At 42.9% G+C, this 24,837-nt stretch overlaps 1 protein-coding gene across 1 annotated transcript in view; it reads left to right on the forward strand.

The window, feature by feature from the left end:
- Window positions 1–24,837, forward strand: part of LOC311129131 (TBC1 domain family member 22B-like) — a 193,745-nt gene that overhangs the window by 40,984 nt on the left and 127,924 nt on the right. Inside the window, exons 7-9 of the mRNA XM_084161423.1 lie at window positions 17,192–17,320; window positions 19,795–19,860; window positions 24,107–24,221. Coding sequence (XP_084017549.1) covers window positions 17,192–17,320; window positions 19,795–19,860; window positions 24,107–24,221 — 310 coding nt within the window. The remainder of the gene's footprint in view (window positions 1–17,191; window positions 17,321–19,794; window positions 19,861–24,106; window positions 24,222–24,837) is intronic.

Raw genomic sequence — 24,837 nt, forward strand, 5'->3', positions numbered from 1 at the left:
ATACATTTTCCCTGACACCCAAAAGTACTCGTTACATTTCGAATGCTTAGCAGGATAGGAAAATGGGGTGTAATAGGGTGGCAGGTAGCTTAGTGGTTAAGAGCGTTGTGCCAGTAACCGAAAGGTTGCTGGTTCTAATCCCCGAGCCGACTAGGTGAAAAATCTGTTGATGTGCCCTTGAGCAAGGCACTTAACCCTAATTGCTCCTTTAAGTCGCTCTGGATAAGAGTGTCTGCTAAATGACTAAAATGTAAAAATGTAAATGTAATTGAAACTTTGGGGAAGTAATGGGTTACAGTACATTGCACTCTATCTGGGCTTTGCCTCTCAATGGAATCACCTTGTCTTTTACTGATGATGGTAGCACAACGATACAATATGGCTATCAGATTCAGATTAGTCATCAATATCCAAATCCAATATCAACCTATCAGGTTGCTGCTGGCTCTCAACGGCTTGGTTTTCTGGGACATTTTATATGTTCCCTTCGACCCCCCAGACTTGTCCCACAGAATGTTGAATATAGGCCTATACTGCTCAACAGACACATATGAGAGATGCAAGCGTGTGGTTAGAAAAAAAAAATGGAAAGGGTGGAGACAGAAAGAGATGCCAAATCCCTGCAACAGGCCATCTTTATCCTCCCCTGAAGGATCCTGGGATGTCGGAACACCCCCCTGACCTTTAAATCCTCTCTGTCAAGATGCGGTCTGAGATAGACAGGAGAGGCTCTGAGAATATATTCTCCACCCTCTACCGCTATTCCATAAACTTGGAGCCACATAATAAAACTTCACTCTCAACGCGTCCCCTGTGACCCTCCCGACCGTGCCGTGGATATTCAATTTGTTCCTTTCCAGAAGTTTGTTAGGGCTAGCTGTAGTTCTTCCTCTGAAAGAGACAAGCAGGCATTTTTCTCGTTTGTTAATACATTTTAATGGTGCATCACCATCCTTCCTATCCCCCCAGTTGCATTTTAACACCTGACTGCACAAATTATACATAACCGTCTCAATCATTATTAGGAGACGGAGGGAATTATAAGGTAAGAAAACATATTAATACATATTATTTTCTCATCATTCTACCTCTCCCTGGGTGATGGTCTCTATAAACTTAGCTACAGTTATGTTTAGACTCGTCTCTGTCTGTACCATAAGACATAGAGGAAACTTCAGCTTCCAGCCCTGTGAAAAATAATGAGCGTTTCTGGAATAATAAAGAAGCTTTTAAAGACGAATCGTCCACTTGGGTTCCAGTGCCTGAAGGAAGTTAATTAAGTGGCTTTTCAGTGTTAAAAATGGCTTTGCCGCCCGTGGCAATGTGTACACTTTCCTAATGGAGCGGAATTGTTAAATGTTAAGTGCTGGTAAAGTAGCAGCTAACTGGCTTTGTGGTATTGATGTAGCTGCCATATGTGATATATAGCCTAGTGTAGGGCCAATAGTTAGCACTGCATGATAGCTATAGCGTGTAGGCCTATGGGTCATTCTATATCAAATCAAGGGCCTTTTTCCAAAGCCATTTTTTAATCGATTGATTTCATATGCAATGACCCATATAGAAACTGTGTATAGAAAATCAGATCTCTGCACTCAAAACAGCTCCGTGCCGCTAAACCAGAAAAGTAGCAGCTACAACCAGCTTAACTCTGGTACAAACAACTTTATGTCCATTGAGATGCATACAATTTGAGTCATTTAGTCTCTTGCTTGGGTGGGGCGAGAGGCACCATGCCATTGAGTACTTCTCCCTACAGGCCAGGAGTATGTCCCATTTCAGGCTACAGGAAGCCCTGGTGCCTCAGTGTTCGCCATGCTGAGACTGGCACACTGATGATGGAGGTGGGGAGGTGCCAAGCTCTAATGAAGGACAGAGTAGATAGCAGGTGATAGCACCTTTCTATTACGGCCTGTGTGTGTGTTTGGTCTCAAACACCAGTGATTTTTATGTTGAAAGACTGAGAAGCTCAGTTCTGGTGGCTATTTAAAAGGACATTCTACTCCAAAATGAATAAAAATAAAATTATACTGATACCATCTGAAATATAATTTCCACCTCCAGAAATGAGCCTAACATATTGACAATTATTTGGTACAATTATTTTAACCTATTGGACCATGCATATAGCCTATACATGGTCCATATTATCAGGTATGCTATTAGCAATAAGCATTATCACCTGTAGCCCAAATGATGCAGCATAGTGGCTATAAATAAATAGGCTGAAGCATGGGGTTGCCTATTTGCATTTACCCTATTTGGCTAATCATTAGCTAGATCCCAAATGTAACCTTTTAACTAGTTAGCATCCTATTTATGAATTGTATGTCCCCCCAAAAACTTGCATCAACACAGTGAATATAATGTTAACCTGTTAGGTTAATTTGGTAATCCGCCAACCGGGCTAACCCTGCACCCTGCCTGTACTTCTCACAGAAACCATTACCATTTTATCCCCCAACACTTTCCTTGGTTGCCACTCAACTAAAAATGTAATCTATCTCATCAACAAATTTTATTCACTCCCCAAAAAATTATTTTGAGGTAGGGTGGCGTTTTACGCCAAGTTACCTTATAATTGTCATGTTCCATATTTTTTTGGCATGGCGGCAATGATATTGCAGTGGCGCAGTGCCACAATTAAATGACTGCATTGGAAACACTGACACACACACACACACACAGCCATGTCTAGTTCACATGTCTGACCTTCATCTGCCTATGGCTGGCTCGTCTGTCATCCTGACTCAGACCCAGATCTGGAGCTCCACTCAATCACTCCACATCGATCCACGCTATTGAACCCTCTGTGTGGTGAGGGTTGGTATGTGTGTTTCTGTCTGTGTTGTTGTGTTTTTGTTATCTCTCTTGTGTGTATGGGTCTGTCTTTCTGCATCTAGTCCTGTGTTTGTGTGTCTGTGATCTTGACATAAGAATTAAAACAGCAGGGAATCATCTTTAAACAAGAGCGATGCCTCGTCAGGCCTCTGTGGGAGCAGAGGGGGCTGCCGTCACCGTTTGAGCGCAGTTGTTTTAATGCAAAATCAATTCTCTTCATTCCTGCTGACTTCACACAACCTACTACTACACACACACACACACACACACACACACACACACACACACACACACACACACACACACACACACACACACACACACACTGTTCAGACTTCAGCAACCCTCTCCAGCGCTCTACTAAGTAGATTTTTCTGTTTTGTTTGTCAGTTCCTCGCTAGAAAATAAAGATTTCATTTACTCCCCAAATTGATTCCTTAAGCTTCTTTTTCCGATGGAGAGCGGTGGGAGAACAGATTGTGTGTGTTTGTGTCAGGTGCCAGCCCATGGATTCACAGAGCGATTAGTGGAGAAAGGAATCACCAGCAAGTTAAAGGGGTCTTTAGATGTATCTAGGCTGGCCAGCTGTGATACAGTGGCCTACTGACTGTCAGCACATTATAGTTTTACTCCGTCGTCTTCCAGAACTTTCACAAGGGCAAGGCTATTGATTATTCTAATTTTCTGAAGCACAAGTACAGATGCAGTCAAATATATTGGCACCCTTGCATGATTCACTATTTATTTTAAATTGAAAAAAATAAATATATATATATATATGTGTTTGCGCGTGTATTTGTTTGATTTACAACTGCACAGGACGTCGAAAAAAACTGGAATTGAGATTTTTCACTTTAAATAAAACAAATGGCTGGGGTTATTATTGAATATTCATATTAAGTTGGTTGGAGGCAATGATTGTCGTTTGCTGTGTAATTTAACTCACCTGGTAAGTTGCAGGCACCTACATGAGTAAAAATAGCTATTCAACCAGTTTTGAAAATAAAAAAACGGAACGTTCTACTCCATTGCACTCCATAGTAAAGTGCAACTGTGCCAATATATTTGATTGCATCTGTAAGTGTGGCGGATGGATGTTAGTTTGAATCGCACAGTGACTGAGCATTCTAACGAATCCCAGAGTGGACTGCAGTATCATGCATGAACCAGGGGTTGGAACCTAAATTATTTTCCAATCGTTTTGTTCTGAACAGAACCACTTTTTTCGTTTGGTTCCACTGTTCCTACCAGCAAAATAAAGATCTTAACTGGTTCGAACCCCCAAAAAGTACAGCTTTATATCCTTCCTTTATTAACCTGTGAAATCCCCAAATAAATACATTTAGCTCATTAAATTACTTCATCAATCAGTGCGGATAGATCAGGCAAGCTATTTGTTTACATTGGTGATGGACAGACAAGTGTAGCCTATGGCGCAAGATGCGGCTGAAATGTTGTGGGTGGGGAGAAAGCCAGCGAGGGTTGAGAAGGAGGCTTGAAGCGCTGGGCATCTTGTTATGGCATGTATTATCTGAATTATGTCCACATAATTATACCTAGGAGGAGTGGCTTCTATGGAGGAACTTTGAATGTCCTTTGAGTTAGCTAACAAGCTTGTGTGTGCAGAGCGACATCAGAATTAAAAACACATCTTACCTTTTTGTCATTAATAAATCCAATGTGAAACGTGATAACTACAGTAGGCCTGTAGTATCCTTAACTAGCATTGGAAAAAGATAATCCATTCTTCTCTAGCTAATTAAAAATCTCTCTCCCTAGCTTCTTTTGAATCAAGCTTGTAACGTCAGTACAGTAGCTTATGCTTCGGAGGGGCAGACACTGGAATACGTTTCTGAGTGACAGTGAGGGCTTTGCATAGGTGCTTTGTTGTGTTTTGTTGTGGCACTAGAAAATAAATGCTTGGAATGTAAAATAACGTTGTTAACTGGTTCCCATGCTTTTAAAATAACGGTTATGTTCCGGAACAGTATGGATCACTTACGTTCCAGGTTCCATTTCTGTTTCTTGAAAAACAATATTTTCTAGTTTTCGGTTCTGTTCCCTGAACCGGTTCCAACCCTTGGCACGAACACCTCCAAACACAACCATAACCCCCCCAGACCCCCTCTCGTCTGTGTTTCTTACTGTGTCGTTTGTAGTTTTAAAGACTGCGGTTGGCTCTGGCAGGCTGTAGGAGACATTTACAGGCCTATAAAAACCCTGATAGAGTGCAGTGCCTCCCTCTGCTGTGTGTGTGTGTTCTCGCTTGTTGACCCTCAGTACACCTTCCATTAACCTTGGTGGAGGAAACATTATCTTCCCTTCATTATGTAAAGTCTGGCAACAGCTGGGGAGACAGAGCAAGGTGCTCCAGCTCATCTCACAGCCTTATCTATTTTTCTCAGAACGTCCTCTCCAAAAATAACACCTACAAGGCTATATACAAACAGACTCACAAAATAAAAAAGAGCAGAGAAAGTTCACACTTGGACTTGACCACTGTCCTCTCCAATCCTCTCCCATCTTCACTAGTTGGGTTACAAGGTAGGATTAGGGGTCGATTTTGAATTGGACAGGAGGATGCCTCATGTTAGGAATTACGCTTTCATTTAGCCAACTGTGATTTGTGTGCCTGCCTGGCTGTAGAGCACATCTGCTCCTCACAACGATGACAGTCCTGACTCCAAAGGAAGAGTCAATCCTTCTGAACCTACGTGGAACTAATTGCTTGCGCTGATCAAGGTTTTATTACTGTTGACAACGATTTTTCTCCTCTTCACCTAGAAAAAATACAATGTTTTATGTGCTCTCTACTGTATCCAGCAAACCACACTGCCAGCCCACCTCTAAAATACTATAAACAGTGTGTGACTCACTCAAACTGTGCTTGTACTGTATGACAGAGGAGTTTCAATTGTTCCATCAATAAAGTAACTAATTTCTCCTCTCTCAATTCATGAATCAAACGTCCACTCACATCCTGATTTATTGGAGTTTTCAAAAGGATGTGACCCCACCCAACCTAGTTATATCTCACAGCAGTAGCACTCGGATAATACTTCGGAGTCTCTTCAAATACTTGACCTTCCTCTGTCACCAACACTAGAATACCAACCCTTACCCCCTCCCTATTACAGAACATTATCAAGTCAGCGTGATTACATGGACATATGGTAATGACCCTTACAGCCAGCGCTCAGGGGGCTGCCTGGCACACGTACGTCTTGTTGTAAGAGCTATTTGTTGGGCCGTGGGAGTGAAGAATGGACACAAGCCTCAACTGCTCCAGAGACTTAATGGTGTTCTGGGGCTTTAGATTTCCAGGCAATCAATTACTGGATCACTATAGGCCTAGTCTACACCACCAGGACTTTCCTTTTCTGGCCCAGACATATGGTGTATACTGTAGCTACATACATTCTCACTGGAGAAGAGGGAGAGATGTGTTGTGTGTTTGTATCCTGTGTGTTTTCAATGTTATGCCACTTAGGCCCTCGACCCTCTTTGCGTTAATCTCTGCCCATCTGTTATTGAATGTGGGTTGATATTATTCTCTTCATATGGCCAGCAACCTGAACAGTTCCCTTTTCAAGTTCCCCTGGCATACTGAAATATTTGCTCATGCAGTGGAAGTGTGCCAGTAGTAAAGTGCTCTAACAGTTAGGCTGCATCCCAAATGGCCCCCTCATCCCTACATAGAGTAGTGCACTACTTTTGCCCAGCATGAGGCCCACTGGAGCGCAGTCCATTTAGCAGATTTAAAGTGATTGGAAGTTACTGTATCCCTAACATAGTTCCTACGATGTGTGTGTACTGTGTGGGTGCGTGCGTGTCTAGCCTAGACTGGACTAGTGTGTATGCTGGGCTTGTGATAAGTCATTCTCGACTACACACAAGGCTAGCATGCCCTAGCGTGGGCTGTTTTTTCTCTCCAAGTGAATTGATTCAAATCTGTATGTTTGATTCAAAGTCTAGTTATTAGGCTTGGGTGGTATCCAGATTGTCATACCTTCATACAGACCTTGTGCCATACCGGGATATCTGGTAATACCGGCACTGGACACAAGGAGAGCTGTTTTCAAACTCCAATGAGGCACTGTAATCCGAAGGTTAGCAATGCTAACAAGTACATGCAAAAACCCATAGAGAATGAGAACTAAATGCTAATGAGTGCATTGCGAACATTTTATACAGTCTCTGACCTAAACTATACAAGTATACAAGCAACTAAAAAATGCTACTCACAGTTTTCGGCATGCACAAAACAAATATTAGACAGCAAGGCTCTTGATCCAGGAGAGGATTCTCTGCTGTTACCAAGTGAAGCTTGATTTTGGAAGAAGCTAACCACTTAGCTAGATATCTAACTAGCTACTAAATTGGCGAACCAAATGCACAACTACAGAGCATTTAGCACATTTTAGACAGTTAACTTAATAGTTATAAGATATCTAGCTGGCAAACACTTAGTTGTGAATTCCATACTGAATCTAACTGGATCACCTGGTGTGTGCTGCACAACAGTGAGTGACTCACAAGCAATGGTCCCTCAAATGTTTTTCCGGCACTGAGCTAATTTCAGGTCCGCTGAGTGGAAACCTGAACATTTACTGTGAACACTGACGCTGTACCCGCTTTCAGTTATAGGTATAACAGTGTCAAGTAGGCTACTATGGCTATTTGATCATAATGTAGGCCTATCAGAGTGGCCTACTATAAAAACAATGGTGAAAATGCATCACATAACATTTCAACATGGACATACAGTGGGGAAAAAAAGTATTTAGTCAGCCACCAATTGTGCAAGTTCTCCCACTTAAAAAGATGAGAGAGGCCTGTAATTTTCATCATAGGTACACGTCAACTATGACAGACAAAATGAGAAAAAAAATCCAGAAAATCACATCGTAGGATTTTTAATGAATTTATTTGGAAATTATGGTGGAAAATAAGTATTTGGTCAATAACAAAAGTTTCTCAATACTTTGTTATATACCCTTTGTTGGCAATGACACAGGTCAAACGTTTTCTGTAAGTCTTCACAAGGTTTTCACACACTGTTGCTGGTATTTTGGACCATTCCTCCATGCAGATCTCCTCTAGAGCAGTGATGTTTTGGGGCTGTCGCTGGGCAACACAGACTTTCAACTCCCTCCAAAGATTTTCTATGGGGTTGAGATCTGGAGACTGGCTAGGCCACTCCAGGACCTTGAAATGCTTCTTACGAAGCCACTCCTTCGTTGCCCGGGCGGTGTGTTTGGGATCATTGTCATGCTGAAAGACCCAGCCACGTTTCATCTTCAATGCCCTTGCTGATGGAAGGAGGTTTTCACTCAAAATCTCATGATACGTGGCTGGGTCTCATGATTCATTCTTTCCTTTACACGGATCAGTCGTCCTGGTCCCTTTTGCAGACAAACAGCCCCAAAGCATGATGTTTCCACCCCCATGCTTCACAGTAGGTATGGTGTTCTTTGGATGCAACTCAGCATTCTTTGTCCTCCAAACACGACGAGTTGAGTTTTTACCAAAAAGTTCTATTTTGGTTTCATCTGACCATATGACATTCTCCCAATCCTCTTCTGGCTCATCCAAATGCACTCCAGCAAACTTCAGACGGGCCTGGACATGTACTGGTTTAAGCAGGGGGACACGTCTGGCACTGCAGGATTTGAGTCCCTGGCGGCGTAGTGTGTTACTGATGGTAGGCTTTGTTACTTTGGTCCCAGCTCTCTGCAGGTCATTCACTAGGTCCCCCCGTGTGGTTCTGGGATTTTTGCTCACCGTTCTTGTGATCATTTTGACCCCATGGGGTGAGATCTTGCGTGGAGCCCCAGATCGAGGGAGATTATCAGTGGTCTTGTATGTCTTCCATTTCCTAATAATTGCTCCCACAGTTGATTTATTCAAACCAAGCTGCTTACCTATTGCAGATTCAGTCTTCCCAGCCTGGTGCAGGTGTACAATTGTGTTTCTGGTGTCCTTTGACAGCTCTTTGGTCTTGGCCATAGTGGAGTTTGGAGTGTGACTGTTTGAGGTTGTGGACAGGTGTATTTTATACTGATAACAAGTTCAAACAGGTGCCATTAATACAGGTAACGAGTGGAGGACAGAGGAGCCTCTTAAAGAAGAAGTTACAGGTCTGTGAGAGACAGAAATCTTGCTTGTTTGTACGTGACCAAATACTTATTTTCCACCATAATTTGCTAATAAATTCATTAAAAATCCTACAATGTGATTTTCTGGATATTTTTTTCTCAATTTGTCTGTCATAGTTGACGTGTACCTATGATGAAAATTACAGGCCTCTCTCATCTTTTTATGTGGGAGAACTTGCACAATTGGTGGCTGACTAAATACTTTTTTCCCCACTGTAGCTGTTTAATATTTAAGCCTACAGTAGCAGCCAATGTGTGGTGTTCGATGTAGGCCTACATTCCATGAGACTTTTGACAAAAAAGGTAGGGATTGATATTAACCTGTTTTATCCACTTGACTGAAAATATTGTTTGACGCAAGAAACCAGAGAATCAGGCAAATTATTCTACCCTCTGCCTATTGGCTACTTAGCTTATACAAGCCTGTCTCAAAATACAACACTGCCCCTTGCAGAGAAAAAGCTCTTTCACTGACTTGCTTTTCAAAGATGGTTAAAAATGCAGATGTTTTGTGCTCTTGTAGGAAGCAACCACTCCCCCATTGCTGACTAGAAATTAGCTATAACTGTGCTAATAAATCACTTACTAGCAGAGAATATCAACACACCTGGCTACATGCAGCTGTTGGTTTGATCGCAAAACAAACGCATCTACTCGCAACCGCTCATGCTGTAAACACAGTCCAGTTCAAAGTGAATGGCACAAATCCATATATGGCAATGGTCTATTTGCATATAGGGATACTGCCGCTCTGATTGTTTATGGTGCCGGTCTGTGTAGAGTATGGGCCTGAGTTGTGCCAGTCAATGCAATAGAATCTTACTCCAATGCGCTTTGCCTACAAGAAAATCTCTTGCATAGTTTGTTTTGTTTCGGTATGTTGCTAATATTGCGTTGATTTGATAAAAATTCGCAGAGTAGAGGGAAATGTTGATAGTGTTAACTGAAGGGGGCTGATATTTCTTCTGCGCGGCAGTCCCGTGGAGCTGCGCGCCCGCAGCTTATAGGGAACATTGCTCAGAATGCTCCTGTCTCTCGTGTTGTGTGCTTGTAAACAAACACCACATGACTGGGGACTACCAGTCAGTGGTGGAAAAAGTACCCAATTGTCTTAAAGATACCTTAATAGAAAATGACTCAAGTGAAAATCACCCAGTAAAATTCTACTTAAGTAAAAGTATTTGGTTTGAAATATACTTACAGTTGAAGTCGGAAGTTTACATACACCTTAGCCAAATACCTTTAAATTCAGTTTTTCACAATTCCTGACGTTTAATCCTAGTAAAAATTCCCTATCTTAGGTCAGTTAGGATCACCACTTTATTTTAAGAATGTGAAATGTCAGAATAATAGTAGAGAGAATGATTTATTTCAGCTTTTATTTCTTTCATCACATTCCCAGTGGGTCAGAAGTTTACATACACTCAATTAGTATTTGGTTGCATTGCCTTTAAATTGTTTAACTTGGGTCAAACGTTTTGGGTAGCCTTCTACAAGCTTCCCACAATAAGTTGGGTGAATTTTGGCCCATTCCTCCTGACAGAGCTGGTGTAACAGAGTCAGGTTTGTAGGCCTCCTTGCTTGCACACGCCTTTTCAGTTCTGCCCACACATTTTCTATAGGATTGAGGTCAGGGCTTTGTGATGGCCACTCCAATACCTTGACTTTGTTGTCTTTTAAACCATTTTGCCACAACTTTGGAAGTATGCTTGGGGTCATTGTCCATTTGGAAGACCCATTTGCGACCAAGCTTTAACTTCCTGACTGATGTCTTGAGATGTTGCTTCAATATATCCACATAATTTTCCTTCCTCATAATGCCATCTATTTTGTGAAGTGCACCAGTCCCTACTGCAGCAAAGCACCCCTACAGCATGATGCTGCCACCCCTGTGCTTCACGGTTGGGATGGTGTTTTTCGGCTTGCAAGCAGTCCCCTTTTTCCTCCAAACATAACGATGGTCATTATGGCCAAACAGTAAAATGTTTGTTTCATCAGACCAGAGGACATTTCTCCAAAAAGTACGATCTTTGTCCCCATGTGCAGTTGCAAACCGTAGTCTGGCTTTTTTATGGCGGTTTTGGAGCAGTGGCTTCTTCCTTGCTGAGCGGCCTTTCAGGTTATGTCGATATAGGACTTGTTTTACTGTGGATATAGATACTTTTGTACCTGTTTCCTCCAGCATCTTCACAAGGTCCTTTGCTGTTGTTCTGGGATTGATTTGCACTTTTCGCACAAAAGTACGTTCATCTCTAGGAGACAGAACGCGTCTCCTTCCTGAGCGGTATGACGGCTGCGTGGTCCCATGGTGTTTATACTTGCGTACTATTGTTTGTACAAATGAAAGTAGTACCTTCAGGTGTTTGGAAATTGCTCCCAAAGATGAACCAGACTTGTGGAGGTCTACCATTTTTTTTTTTCTGAGGTCTTGGCTGATTTCTTTTGATTTTCCCATGATGTCAAGCAAAGATGCACTGAATTTGAAGGTAGGCCTTGACATACATCCACAGGTACACTTCCAATTGACTCAAATTATGTCAATTAGCCTATCAGAAGCTTCTAAAGCCATGACATTATTTTCTGGAATTTTCCAAGCTGTTTAAAGGCACAGTCAACTTAGTGTATGAAAACTTCTGACCCACTGGAATTGTGATACAGTGAATTATAAGTGAAGTCTGTAAACAGTTGTTGGAAAAATTACTTGTGTCATGCACAAAGTAGATGTCCTAACCGACTGGCCAAAACTATAGTTTGTTAACAAGATATGTGTGGAGTGGTTGAATAACAAGTTTTAATGACTCCAACCTAAGTGTATGTAAACTTCTGACTTCAACTGTAAGTATCAAAAGTAAAAGTATAAATCATTTCAAATTCCTTATTTAGCAAACCAGAATTCATAATTTTCTTTTTTCTTTTATTTACAGATAGCCAGGGGCACGCTCCAACACTTAGACATAATTTACAAACCAAGCATTTGTTTAGTGAGTCCGCCAGATCAGAGGCAGTAAGGATGACCAGGGATGTTCTGTTGATAAGTGTGTGAATTAGACCATTTTCCAGTCCTGTAACGAGTACTTTTGGGTGTCAGGGAAAATGTGTGGAGTAAAAAGCAAATGGAGGAAAAAGTACATCATTTTCTTTAGGAATGTAGTGAAGTAAAAGTTTTCAAAAATATATAAATAGTAAAGTACAGATACCCTAAAAACGACTTAAGTAGTACTTGCAAGTATTTTTACTTAGGTACTTTACACCACTGCTACCAGTAAGCTTCATAATGAAAAAATTGTGTGACAAGTGAAATTAAGAATGTGATCTTCTTTATCTCCTAATGTATTGCACAAGTTGACCGCAGGTATTTACTTAAAAAATAGCTGGAAATATTCACATGTATGTAAAAAAAACTTCAAAGTGGTAGTTTCAATGGTATTGAATGTATTGGGAAAACCATCCTGTGTACCAGTTTAATTTAAGGACCAAAAAATTGTCAGCTGTGCCATACAGATTGCAACATAGTTGAAGAGATTTTCGATGTACCGCTTCCATGGCACATGGTTTATTAACTGATACACAAAACAACGCCGGATTGAAAACGTAGTTTTTCAATTTAAATTATTGCAACCAATAGAATGTTACAGTGGCTTGTGAAAGTATTCACCCCCCTTGGCATTTTTCCTATTTTGTTGCCTTACAACCTGGAATTAAAATTGATTTTTGGGGGGTTTGTATCATTTGATTTACACAACATACCTACCACATTGAAAATGCAAAATATTTTGTTGTGTGAAACAAACAAGAAATAAGACAAAAAAACTGAACTTGAGCGTGCATAACTATTCACCCCCCCCAAAAGTCAATACTATGTAGAGCCTCCTTTTGCAGCAATTACAGCTGCAAGTCTCTTGGGGTATGTCTCTATAAGCTTGGCACATCTAGCCACTGGGATTTTTGCCCATTCTTCAAGGCAAAACTGCTCCAGCTCCTTCAAGTTGGATGGGTTCCGCTGGTGTACAGTGATCTTTAAGTCATACCACAGATTCTCAATTGGATTGAGGTCTGGGCTTTGACTAGGTCATTCCAAGACATGTAAATCTTTCCCCTTAAACCACTCAAGTGTTGCTTTAGCAGTATGCTTAGGGTCATTGTCCTGCTGGAAGGTGAACCTCAGTCCCAGTCTCAAATCTCTGGAAGACTGAAACAGGTTTCCCTCAAGAATTTCCCTGTATTTAGCGCCATCCATCATTCCTTCAATTCTGACCAGTTTCCCAGGCCCTGCCGATGAAAAACATTCTTACAGCATGATGCTGCCACCACCATGCTTCACTGTGGGGATGGTGTTCTCAGGGTGATGAGAGGTGTTGGGTTTGTGGCAGACATAGCGTTTTCCTTGATGGCCAAAAAGCTCAATTTTAGGGTCATCTGACCAGAGTACCTTCTTCCATATGTTTGGGGAGTCTCCCACATGCCTTTTGGCGAACACCAAACGTGTTTGCTTATTTTTTTCTTTAAGCAATGGCTTTTTTCTTGCCACTCTTCCGTAAAGCCCAGCTCTGTGGAGTGTATGCCTTAAAGTGGTCCTATGGACAGATACTCCAATCTCCTCTGTGGAGCTTTGCAGCTCCTTCAGGGTTATCGTCTCTTTGTTGCCTCTTTGATTAATGCCCTCCTTGCCTGGTCCATGAGTTTTGGTGGGCGGCCCTCTCTTGGCAGGTTTGTTGTGGTGCCAAATTCTTTCCATTTTATAATAACGGATTTAATGGTGCTCCGTGGGATGTTAAAAGTTTAAGATATATTTTTTTTGAACCCAACCCTGATCTGTACTTCTCCACAACTTTGTCCCTGACCAGTTTGGAGAGCTCCTTGGTCTTCATGCTGCTGCTTACTTGGTGGTGCCCCTTGCTTAGTGGTGTTGCAGACTCTGGGCCCTTTCTGAACAGGTGTGTATATATACTGAGATCATGTGACAGATCATGTGACACTTAGATTGCACACAGGTGGACTTTTATTTAACTAATTATGTCACTTCTGAAAGTAATTGGTTGCACCAATTCTTATTTAGGGGCTTCATAGCAAAGGGGGTGAATACATATGCACGCACCACTTTTCCGTTATTTAAATTTTTATCCTTTTTTGAAACAAGTTATTTTTTTCATTCCACTTCACCAATTTGGACTATTTTGTGTATGTCCATTACATGAAATCCAAATAAAAATCCATTTAAATTACAGGTTGTAATGCAACAAAATAGGAAAAACGCCAAGGGGGATGAATACTTTTGCAAGGCACTGTATATAAACTCAGCAAAAAAAGAAACATCCCTTTTTCAGGACCCTGTCTTTCAAAGATATTTTGTAAAAATCCAAATAACTTCACAGATCTTCATTGTATAGGGTTTAAACACTGTTTCCCATGCTTGTTCAATGAACCATAAACAATTAATGAACATGCACCTGTGGAACGGTCGTTAAGAGATTAACAGTTTACAGACTGTAGGCAATTAAGGTCACAGTTATGAACATTTAGGACACTAAAGAGGCCTTTCTACTGACTCTGAAAAACACCAAAAGAAAGATGCCCAGGGTCCCTGCTCATCTGCGTGACCGTTTCCATAGGCATGCTGCAAGGAAGCATGAGGACTGCAGATGTGGCCAGGGCAATAAATTGCAATGTCCGTACTGGGAGACGCCTAAGACAGTGCTACAGGGAGACAGGACGGACAGTTGATCATCCTCGCAGTGGCAGACCACGTGTAACAACACCTGCACATCCGAACATCACACCTGCGGGACAGGTACAGTGAGGGAAAAAAGTATTTGATCCCCTGCTGATTTGTACGTTTGCCCACTGACAAAGAAATGATCAGTCTAATTTTAATGGTAGGTTTATTTGAACAGTGAGAGACAGAATAACAACAAAAAAATCCAGAAAAACGTATGTCAAAATGTTATAAATTGATTTGCATTTTAATGAGGGAAATAAGTATTTGACCCCTCTGCAAAACATGACTTAGTACTTGGTGGCAAAACCAGAGGTCAGACGTTTCTTGTAGTTGGCCACCAGGTTTGCACACATCTCAGGAGGGATTTTGTCCCACTCCTCTTTGCAGATCTTCTCCAAGTCATTAAGGTTTCGAGGCTGACGTTTTACAACTTGAACCTTCAGCTACCTCCACAGATTTTCTATGGGATTAAGGTCTGGAGACTGGCTAGGCCACTCCAGGACCTTAATGTGCTTCTTCTTGAGCCATTCCTTTGTTGCCTTGGCCGTGTGTTTTGGGTCATTGTCATGCTGGAATACCCATCCACTACCCATTTTCAATGCCCTGGCTGAGGGAAGATTTGACCGTACATGGCCCCGTCCATCGTACCTTTTGATGTGGTGAAGTTGTCCTGTCCCCTTATCAGAAAAACACCCCCAAAGCATAATGTTTCCACCTCCATGTTTGACGGTGGGGATGGTGTTCTTGGGGTCATAGGCAGCATTCCTCCTCCTCCATGCACGGCGAGTTGAGTTACATTTACATTTTTTTTTACATTTTAGTCATTTAGCAGACGCTCTTATCCAGAGCGACTTACAGATTTTGTATTTTTTTTACTGGCCCCCCGTGGGAATCGAACCCACAACCCTGGCGTTGCAAACGCCATGCTCTATCAACTGAGCTACATCCCTGCCGGCCATTCCCTCCCCTACCCTGGACGACGCTGGGCCAATTGTGCGCCGCCCATGAGTCTCCCGGTCACGGCCGGCTGCGACAGAGCCTGGATTCGAACCAGGATCTCTAGTGGCACAGTTAGCACTGCGATGCAGTGCCTTTAGACCACTGCGCCACTCAGGAGACGAAGATGCCAAAGAGCTCCATTTTGGTCTCATCTGACCACAACACTTTCACCCAGTTCTCCTCTGAATTGGCAAACTTCAGAAGGGCATGTATATGTGCTTTCTTGAGCAGGGGGACCTTGTGGGCGCTGCAGGATTTCAGGCCTTCACGGCGTAGTGTGTTACCAATTGTTTTCTTGGTGACTATGGTCCCAGCTGCCTTGAGATCATTGACAAGATCCTCCCGTGTAGTTCTGGGCTGATTCCTCAATGTTCTCATGATCATTGCAACTCCACGAGGTGAGATCTTGCATGGAGCCCCAGTCCGAGATTGACAGTTATTTTGTGTTTCTTCCATTTGCGAATAATCTCACCAACTGTTGTCACCTTCTCACCAAGCTGCTTGGTGATGGTCCTGTAGCCCATTCCAGCCTTGTGTTGGTCTACAATCTTGTCCCTGACATCCTTGGAGAGCTCTTTGGTCTTGGCCATGGTGGAGAGTTTGGAATCTGATTGATTGATTGCTTCTGTGGACAGGTGTATTTTATACAGGTCAGAAACTGAGATTAGGAGCACTCCCTTTAAGAGTGTGTTCCTAATCTCAGCTCGTTAACTGTATAAAAGACACCTGGGAGACAAATCTTTCTGATTGAGAGGGGGTCAAATACTTATTTCCCTAATAATAAATGCAAATCAATTTATAACATTTTTGACATGCTTTTTTCTGTATTTGTTTGTTATTCTGTCTCTCACTGTTCAAATAAACCTACCATTAAAATTATAGACTGATAATTTATTTGTCAGTGGGCAAACGTACAAACCAGCAGGGGATCAAATACTTTTTTCCCTCACTGTACAGGATGGCAACAACAACTGCCCGAGTTACACCAGGAGTGCACAATTCCTCCATCAGTGCTCAGACTGTCCGCAATAGGCTGAGAGAGGCTGGACTGAGGGCTTGTAGGCCTGTTGTAAGGCAGGTCCTCACCAGACATCACCGGCAACAACGTCACCTATGGGCACAGACCCACCGTCGCTGGACCAAACAGGACTGGCAAAAAGTATTCTTCACTGACGAGTCGCGGTTTTGTCTCACCAGGGGTGATGGCCGGATTCGCGTTATATCGTCAAAGGATTGAGTGTTACACCGAGGACTGTACTCTGGAGCTGGATCGATTTGGAGGTGGTGGGTCCGTCATGGTCTGGGGCGGTGTCACATCATCATCAGACTGAGCTTGTTGTCATTGCAGGCAATCTCAACGCTGATGTGTGTATATATATATATATATAACAAATATTTTTGAAAGGCGTGGAACTGGCTTCAAGGTTGAGTTTGAGGGCCCTATGCTATCCTAATAGTTCTGGTGTACTCTTCCCAGGGTTACCTTCCTGCCAACACAGAGAGGAGAGAGAGCACGCTACAGAGGAAGAGACAGGAATACTTTGGTTTCATAGAACAGTACTACGACTCACGCAACGACGAGCACCACCAAGACACATACAGACAGGTAATGATGCTATCTATGACTTCACACACAGTCACCATTTCTCTCTGTCTCTCTCTCTCTCTCTCTCTCTAGCGCTCCTCCTCCCCCCTGTCTTTCTGTATCCCTATATCCACTGAGCCATGCACTCATATATTGACAGCAGTCTGTCTATCCTAAGCTCAGCTCCTCCACTGTTCACCCATTCCAGTGGTGGATAAATATAATTCATCCTCAGCCATTTACAGTTCAGACCCCTTCATCTCAGTGACAGACAGACTGCAGACATATTCATTTGTGCAGATAGAATGGGCTGTCCTGTGGGTGTAAATCCCCAAGCCCTCTTACCAGTCCTTCCCTTTGTCCCTGATGTGTTCGTTCAACCACAGCCCAGACTAGCCAAGCCACTGCCTGTCAGCGGCCGCGAGGCTGGATTACAGATCCAGTTATACGGTGATAAGTGGTTTTCCATGCTGCTCACCTCGCACACATAGCAGTGCCACTATGAGGCTAGACAAGAATGTCTCTCTCTCTCTCTCTCTCTCTCTCTCTCTCTCTCTCTCTCTCTCTCTCTCTCTCTCTCTCTCTCTCAGTTCAATTGTCAACTTAAGGGCGTTATTGTCATGGGAAACATAAATTTACATTGCCAAAGCAAGTGAAATAGATAGTAAACAGAAGTGAAATATACCATTTAAAAAAATAACAGTAAACATTACACTCACAAAATTCCTCTCTCCCTCTCCCCCTCACTCTCTGTTTATCAGGGAAATCACTTCTGATAAACCTATTTTCCCTAAACCTAACTCCTAACCCTAATTGTAACCCTAAACCTAACCCCTAAGCTTAAAATAGCCTTTGTCCCTGCGAGGGAGAATTGTCCTTGTTTTACTATCCTTGTGGGGATTTCCGGTATCCATGAGGATCGTAATACACACACACGCATGATATTTACTATGGTGCGTCAATATTTACTATGCTGAGATAAACAACCATTTTCCCGTTAGAGTAAGATGAAGAGAGAAAAGTCATTTCTTTGCCTTTAAGAAAATAACTGATATTTACTTTAAAATGGGAGAGTTTTAGTCTTTCAGCAAACTGAGTAGAAATGTAGTCTCAGCAAGGGAGTCTGGAGACCGTTCTTCTCTCCACTGATCTCAGTTCTGTGTTCAGTGGCAGAGGATGTTTTCTGTCTGATCACAGGCTCCCTGCTGTTCCTGAGTCAGCGCTCAACTCCCTGACATTGGCAGTGCAAGACCTCTGTCTGTCTGCCTGACCTGACTGTCAGCCTCCTGTGAATTTCTGTTCCCCAGTCTCTCTCTTCTGTAACTCCTTTCATCTCCCTACAGTAGTCTATCTCTCTCTGTTTTTGTACATGGATCTCTCTCCATGTCTCGCCCTCTCCCTCTCGCTCTAACTTTATCTTTCTATCTATCAATCAATCAAATGTATTTATAAAGCCCTTTTTACATCAGCGGATGTCACAAAGTGCTTATACAGAAAACCAGCCTAAAACCCCAAAGAGCAAGCAATGCAGATGTAGAAGCACGGTGGCAATGAAAAACTCCCTAGAAAGGCACTCCCTCCCACACTCTCAGGAGGGGACTATCAGGCACTCGCTCACACATCTACAGTAGTTTTTTAGAGTTGACATGTTCGATTCTCAGTCGAAAACAGAGGCTTCTTATTTTTTACAGTCACATTTCTGTACTGTATCTTGTTGAATTGCTTCATGTTGTTGTGTGTGTAGCGGTATGTACTGTTTATGAAAAACTACTGTTTTTTTCCCTCCACATCTAGGGCTGGGGAAAAACTCCACTGTGGATATGTGTTCAATTGAGTGTGTTAACTTATGTCCCTGGTGTGTGTGTGTGCATGTGTGGGTGTGTTGTGCACGGTCTGTGTGTGTATGCGTGACGACTGAGTGTGTGTGTGTGTGTGTGTAAAGTGTTTGTGTTAACTGTTTTCTCCGCGCCACCAGATTCGTATAGACATCCCCCGGATGAGTCCGGAGTGTCTAATGCTGCAGCCTATGGTGGCAGAGGTAAGACTGGTTAAAGAGGCAGCAGACCAACCCTCTCTCGCCAGCATGACACCGGTCCGGTTCCCGTCTGGTCTGCCCTGTCTGTGTTTGTCCGTCTGTCTGCAGGCTCCAAGTTCTGAACTGGGTGACGGTGGTTCGCTGGTTTGACGAGGCTCTCCTCCGCACATATGTGATGACAAGGTGTATGTGTGTGTGCCCTGCACTGACACATTGTGAAATCTATAGAGAAAATGGGGTTTGGTTTGGAAAGCGCAAGTGAGCCACTCTACCCCTTCACCCAGTTCAGAAATATAGCCTAGGAGGTCCAATTCTCTTCAGTTCTCTGCCATCAATACATGCACTGGACCCTCAATCCAGTGAATCCACTAACCAGCGCTCTCTCCTCCTCTTCCCTCTCTGTGATGGCATATGATAACCTCGGCTGCTCTTCTGTTTGTTTTATCTCTTCTCTCTGCAGATTCACATTGACATACCAAGAACTAATCCCCTTATTCCTCTCTTTCAACAAGCTTCTGTCCAAGAGGTGAGACTTTCTATACAGAACACACTGACTACCCTGCCCAGGCAGTCACTCACCTAGAGCTAGCTAATGTATGAAATCCTGTTGGTCTTATTATACATACACACACTGCACCATGCATGCATGCACGCATACTCACTCACACATTCTCTTGACTACTAAAGAGTTGAAATGATCTGGTTTAATGAATGGTTCCTCAGTGAGGTTTTGCTGTTTTGTTTGCACTCTGGTATCTGGAGTCGTTTTTTAGAGTGTTTTAGAAAACAGTTTGCTTTGAGTCACACCCCTCTTCCTCCATGTCCTTTATTACTCTTCCCCCGTTCCCTTCCAAGGCCACACAACTACCTCCGTGCTATGAAATAATACTAATGAATGGGCCAACCGTCCTCACACACACCCACCCCAATATCTATATATTTTTCTTAATGTACAGTATCTCCCTCTTTGTTCGTATACCTCTCTCTCTCTCTCTCTCTCACTCCTTTGCCCCTTTCTCTCTCCCTCACCTACTTCTCTCTCTCCCTCACCTACTTCTCTCTCTCGCTCCCCCTCTCTTCCCGTCTTCCGACTCTCCTCGTTCCTTCTTCCTACTGTTGTGTTTTCTTCCTCCGACTCTCTCCTTGTGCTGCTCTTTTTCCTCATCCCTCACCCTTTCTTTGCATGCTAGTGTAGCTGGCCACAGGCCTGCATTGAAATATTTCCATCATTTTTTTTTATTTACGTCCTGAAATACCTTGTTATGGTGATGCATGCGACTGCAGAGCTGTCTTAAAAATCACACATTTCTGTCTCTATTAGTTCTGATTCTCACAGTCTGTGTACAGACAGTGCCTATAGAAAGTCTACATCCTCTTTCGATTTCTTCAAATGTTATTGTGTTATAAATGGGATTAAAACTGTAATTTGGCCACTCAGGAACATTCACTGTCTTCTTGGTAAGCAACTCTAGTGTAGATTTTGGCATTGTGTTGTAAGTTATTGTCCAGCTGAAAGGTGAATTCCTCTCTGTGTCTAGTGTAAAGCAGACTGAAGCAGATTTTGCCTGTGCTTAGCTCCATCCTGTTTCTTTTCATTCTGAAAAACTCCACAGTCTTTGCCAATGTCAAGAATACCCATACCATGACGCAGCCACCACCATGTTTGAAAATAAGGAGGCAGTTACTCAGTAATGTGTTGTTACTCAGTAACGTGGTCCTCTGTAGCTCAGCTGGTAGAGCACGGCGCTTGTAACGCCAGGGTAGTGGGTTCGATCCCCGGGACCACCCATACACAAAAATGTATGCACACATGACTGCAAGTCGCTTTGGATAAAATCGTCTGCTAAGTGGCATATTATTATTATTATTATTATTATTATTATTATTATTATTATATTATTGTTGGATTTGCCTCAAACATAAGGCTTTGCATTTAGGCCAAAAAGTATATTCCTTTGCTTTTTTCCAGTATTACTTTAGTGCCTTGTTGCATACATATGCATGTTTTATTCTTATTTTATATATTTGTATTCTTCTTTTCATTCTGTCATTTATGTCATTATTGTGGAATCACTACAATGTTGTTGATCCATCCTCAGTTTTCTCCTATCACAGCCATTTAACTGTAGCTGTTTTAAAATCACCAATGGCCTCATAACGACGTCCCTATGCAGATTCCTTCCTGTCCTGCAGCTCAGTTCAGAAGGACGACTGCATCTTTGATGTGTCTGGGTGGTTTAATACATCAACCACAGCATAATTATTAACTTGACCATGCTTAATGATATATTAAATGTCTGATTTGTTATTGTTAACCATCTACCGATCACTGCCATTCTTTATGAGGCTTTTGAAAAACTCTCCTGAGACGTAATGCAACATTTCGTTTTTCCGATGGCACAGACATGGAATCTGTCTGTCACACTGTGTGGGTAGAGGTCTCTCCCTAAGAGACCTACAGCATTGGACATAGCCTTGGCCTTGGTGGACCACTATGGCTGTAGACATGCTGTTCACACATTAGCAGTGAGCTAATGGGGACATGAAGCTAGAGAGAAGCGTGTGTGCCCGCTTGTTCGCGCATGTGTGTCCGTACACACAATTCTGTCCTCTCGTGATCTCCCTTGGGGAGGCGATGTAGCACCGTGGGTGAAAATAAGAGGAGGAGGAGGAGGGTGACAGAGGGGTGAAAGCCTAATGCTCATCCAAGCAAGTCGTGGTTTAACGCATGATCAAATTCAAATAATTCAGTGATGGTGCACTGAAGTATGCAAAAGCTATTGGATTAAAACATACATAACTCATCAGTCCTATGGTTTTTAGTAGCCTTTAGAGAGCTGCATTGTAAAGCTTGCCTAATCCCAGATCTGTAATAGCCAAGCCAACTCCTCACTACAACATGTTTCGGCAAAATAACATGGAGATCTGGGACCAGGCTACTGACCACTCACTGTCATTGATTCCCTGTGCTTGTGGCTTGATGGGCAGCCTGTACACTGCATAACCATAACCTAACACACTAATGTCTGGACCCAACCCTCACACACTTACACTGTTCAACCCTGTCCTCTCCTGATAACACACTGACCACCATCTAATCAGTTACCACCATGAGGTCAACATACCTCATCTGTTACTCTGCTGCTGCAGCGAGTTACATTTTTTTGTTGTTGATCCATTTATTTTTAATTACAATATTTTATTATTTTGGCCTGAGGCAGGGTCTTTCAGCCTCTTGAATCTCCAATTGAAGCTCAGAATCTGCCTTGGAGTGGTCAGGGTAAAGGGTGTCTGCAAAGCAAATAAATGGATAATGTGTTCACTATTGGCCTCTCCTCTCTCCCTCTCTCTCTCACACTCACTCTCTCTCTGGCCATTGATTTCCTCCACCTGGTTTAGTGTCTCATTTCCACCCTCTGATGGGCTTCTGACGGAGTGTAGGAGCTCTGGCCATGAATTCTAGCTGCAGGGAGATGAGGGGAGACGGGTGAGAAAAAGATGAGGAGCAAGAACGTGGGTTGTTTCAGGGAGTGAGAGGACAGAAAGAGGAGAGGGGAGGTGGGTGATGAGAGGGGGAGCGAAAGAGGAGGATGAGGAGGAGAGCGCATTAGTGTGGGAAGGAAGGGGTGGCAAAGGGGAAGACATAGATGAGGAGGAGAGAAGGGAGGGTGGGCTGTTAAAAGGAGAAACTCACATTAGCACTCCCCCTTTACTCCCCTTCATCCTCCTCCTCCTCCTCCTCCTCCTCCTCCCCGCCCCACTTTGATGTGGCTTTGATGATGAAAGCAGGGGCACAGCAGTAGGGAGATGTGAATCCCATACATGTCCAAATAACGGCTTTTTAAAAGGACATCGCCAAACCGTACTAGCTAGCGTAAGACGCCGGCACCCCAGGCAGCCAACCAACATGTTTTAGTGTGCCATTTGGGACGCAGGAAATGTGTGTGGTTGATTTGCACTGCACTTCAAGACTCCTTTAATTCTTTGGGGCTGACAGCAGCAAGGTGAAACATTAAAACCCTCGTAGACCGAGCCTGTAACGAAGATGGAAGTGTCTGCCTTGCAGAAAAGATTAGAGAAAGAAGGAAAGAAAGGAGAAAATACAAAAGTTTGATAGCGTGTTCAAAGTTCTTGATCCAGCAGTAGTAAAGAGACAGACGGGTCCAACCCGCCGATGAGAAATTGATGTTGGAAGTGTAGTGTGTTCTTCAGTTCTAAGAACATTTAATAGGATATTCTGGAACAGGCTTCAATTCCATGTCACCACTCACCACACATGCATGTCCTATGCCTCTGACTAATTTCCTCACTTCTCTAACACGATCAAACCTTTATGTCAATGATTAAAACATGCATTATTTATAACTTAATCCGATATTGCTCTTTGATTGACCGGTGGGCATGGGGCGGGGCTATTCTGTGTTGGTTTGAAACCATCATGTGATCTTGTTAAAGAAAGTCAAATATATGAAACAGAAGTAAATCTACATTATTCACTGTTTTACATGGATTCGTCATCTGTAGTATGTCTGTTCCTTTTTAGGCATATCTTAGATGGAGAGATGGCTAGATTGACTTTATCGTCCTTGAAAAGGACTTTGACTTGCACATTAAAACAAGCAAGCTTACTTATTGTACTCAATTTACAAATATAAACAAGATGGCTCGTATATACTGAATCTAGAAGTAGCTCGCATGTTCCTCTACATACCGTGCTCTATACATAGTGTGTGTGTGTGTGCTGACTGTGTGTTCCTCCGTCTGCCTGTCAGATCTTTGAGCGTATCCTGTTCATCTGGGCGATCCGCCACCCGGCCAGCGGCTACGTGCAGGGCATCAATGACCTCGTCACGCCGTTCTTCGTCGTCTACGTCTTTGAGTACATCAGTGAGTCCCTCTTCCTCCCTCTTCGTCCACACTCCTCTTCCTCCCGCCTCTTCCTCTGTCCTCTTCCTCCCTATTCTAACTCCCTCCTCACTTCCCTTACTCAAGGGAATAGCCAAAGACTAGATAGTATGTGTTTGTGCATGGGTGAGTCCCTCTCTTCCAGACACTTCTCTCATTTAAGGGAATACTCCTCTTTTTTGCTTCTATTTACATTTTAGTCATTTAGCAGACGCTCTTATCCAGAGCGACTTAAAGGAGCAATTAGGGTTAAGTGCCTTGCTCAAGGGCACATCGGCAGATGTTTCACCTAGTCGGCTCGGGGATTCGAACCAGCGACCTTTCGATTACTGGCCCAATGCTCTTACCCACTAAGCTACCTGCCGCCACTGGAATAGAAAGCCAAAGACTAGATAATAGTGTATGTGTTTGATTTCAAATACATCAGTCCCTCTGCTTCCCTCACTCAAGGGAATACCAAAGCATGAAGAGATACTAGTTTAAATGTTTTAATAGGCTCTCCTCTCATAATAGAGCTGGCTTGGATCCATGCTGTGTGAGTTTATGTGGTGTAAATGATTTGTGTTATGAATGTTTTATTAAATTGATGACTTAATGT

This window comes from Coregonus lavaretus (assembly GCF_964263955.1).
Source record: "Coregonus lavaretus genome assembly, chromosome: 5".
Taxonomy (NCBI): domain Eukaryota; kingdom Metazoa; phylum Chordata; class Actinopteri; order Salmoniformes; family Salmonidae; genus Coregonus; species Coregonus lavaretus.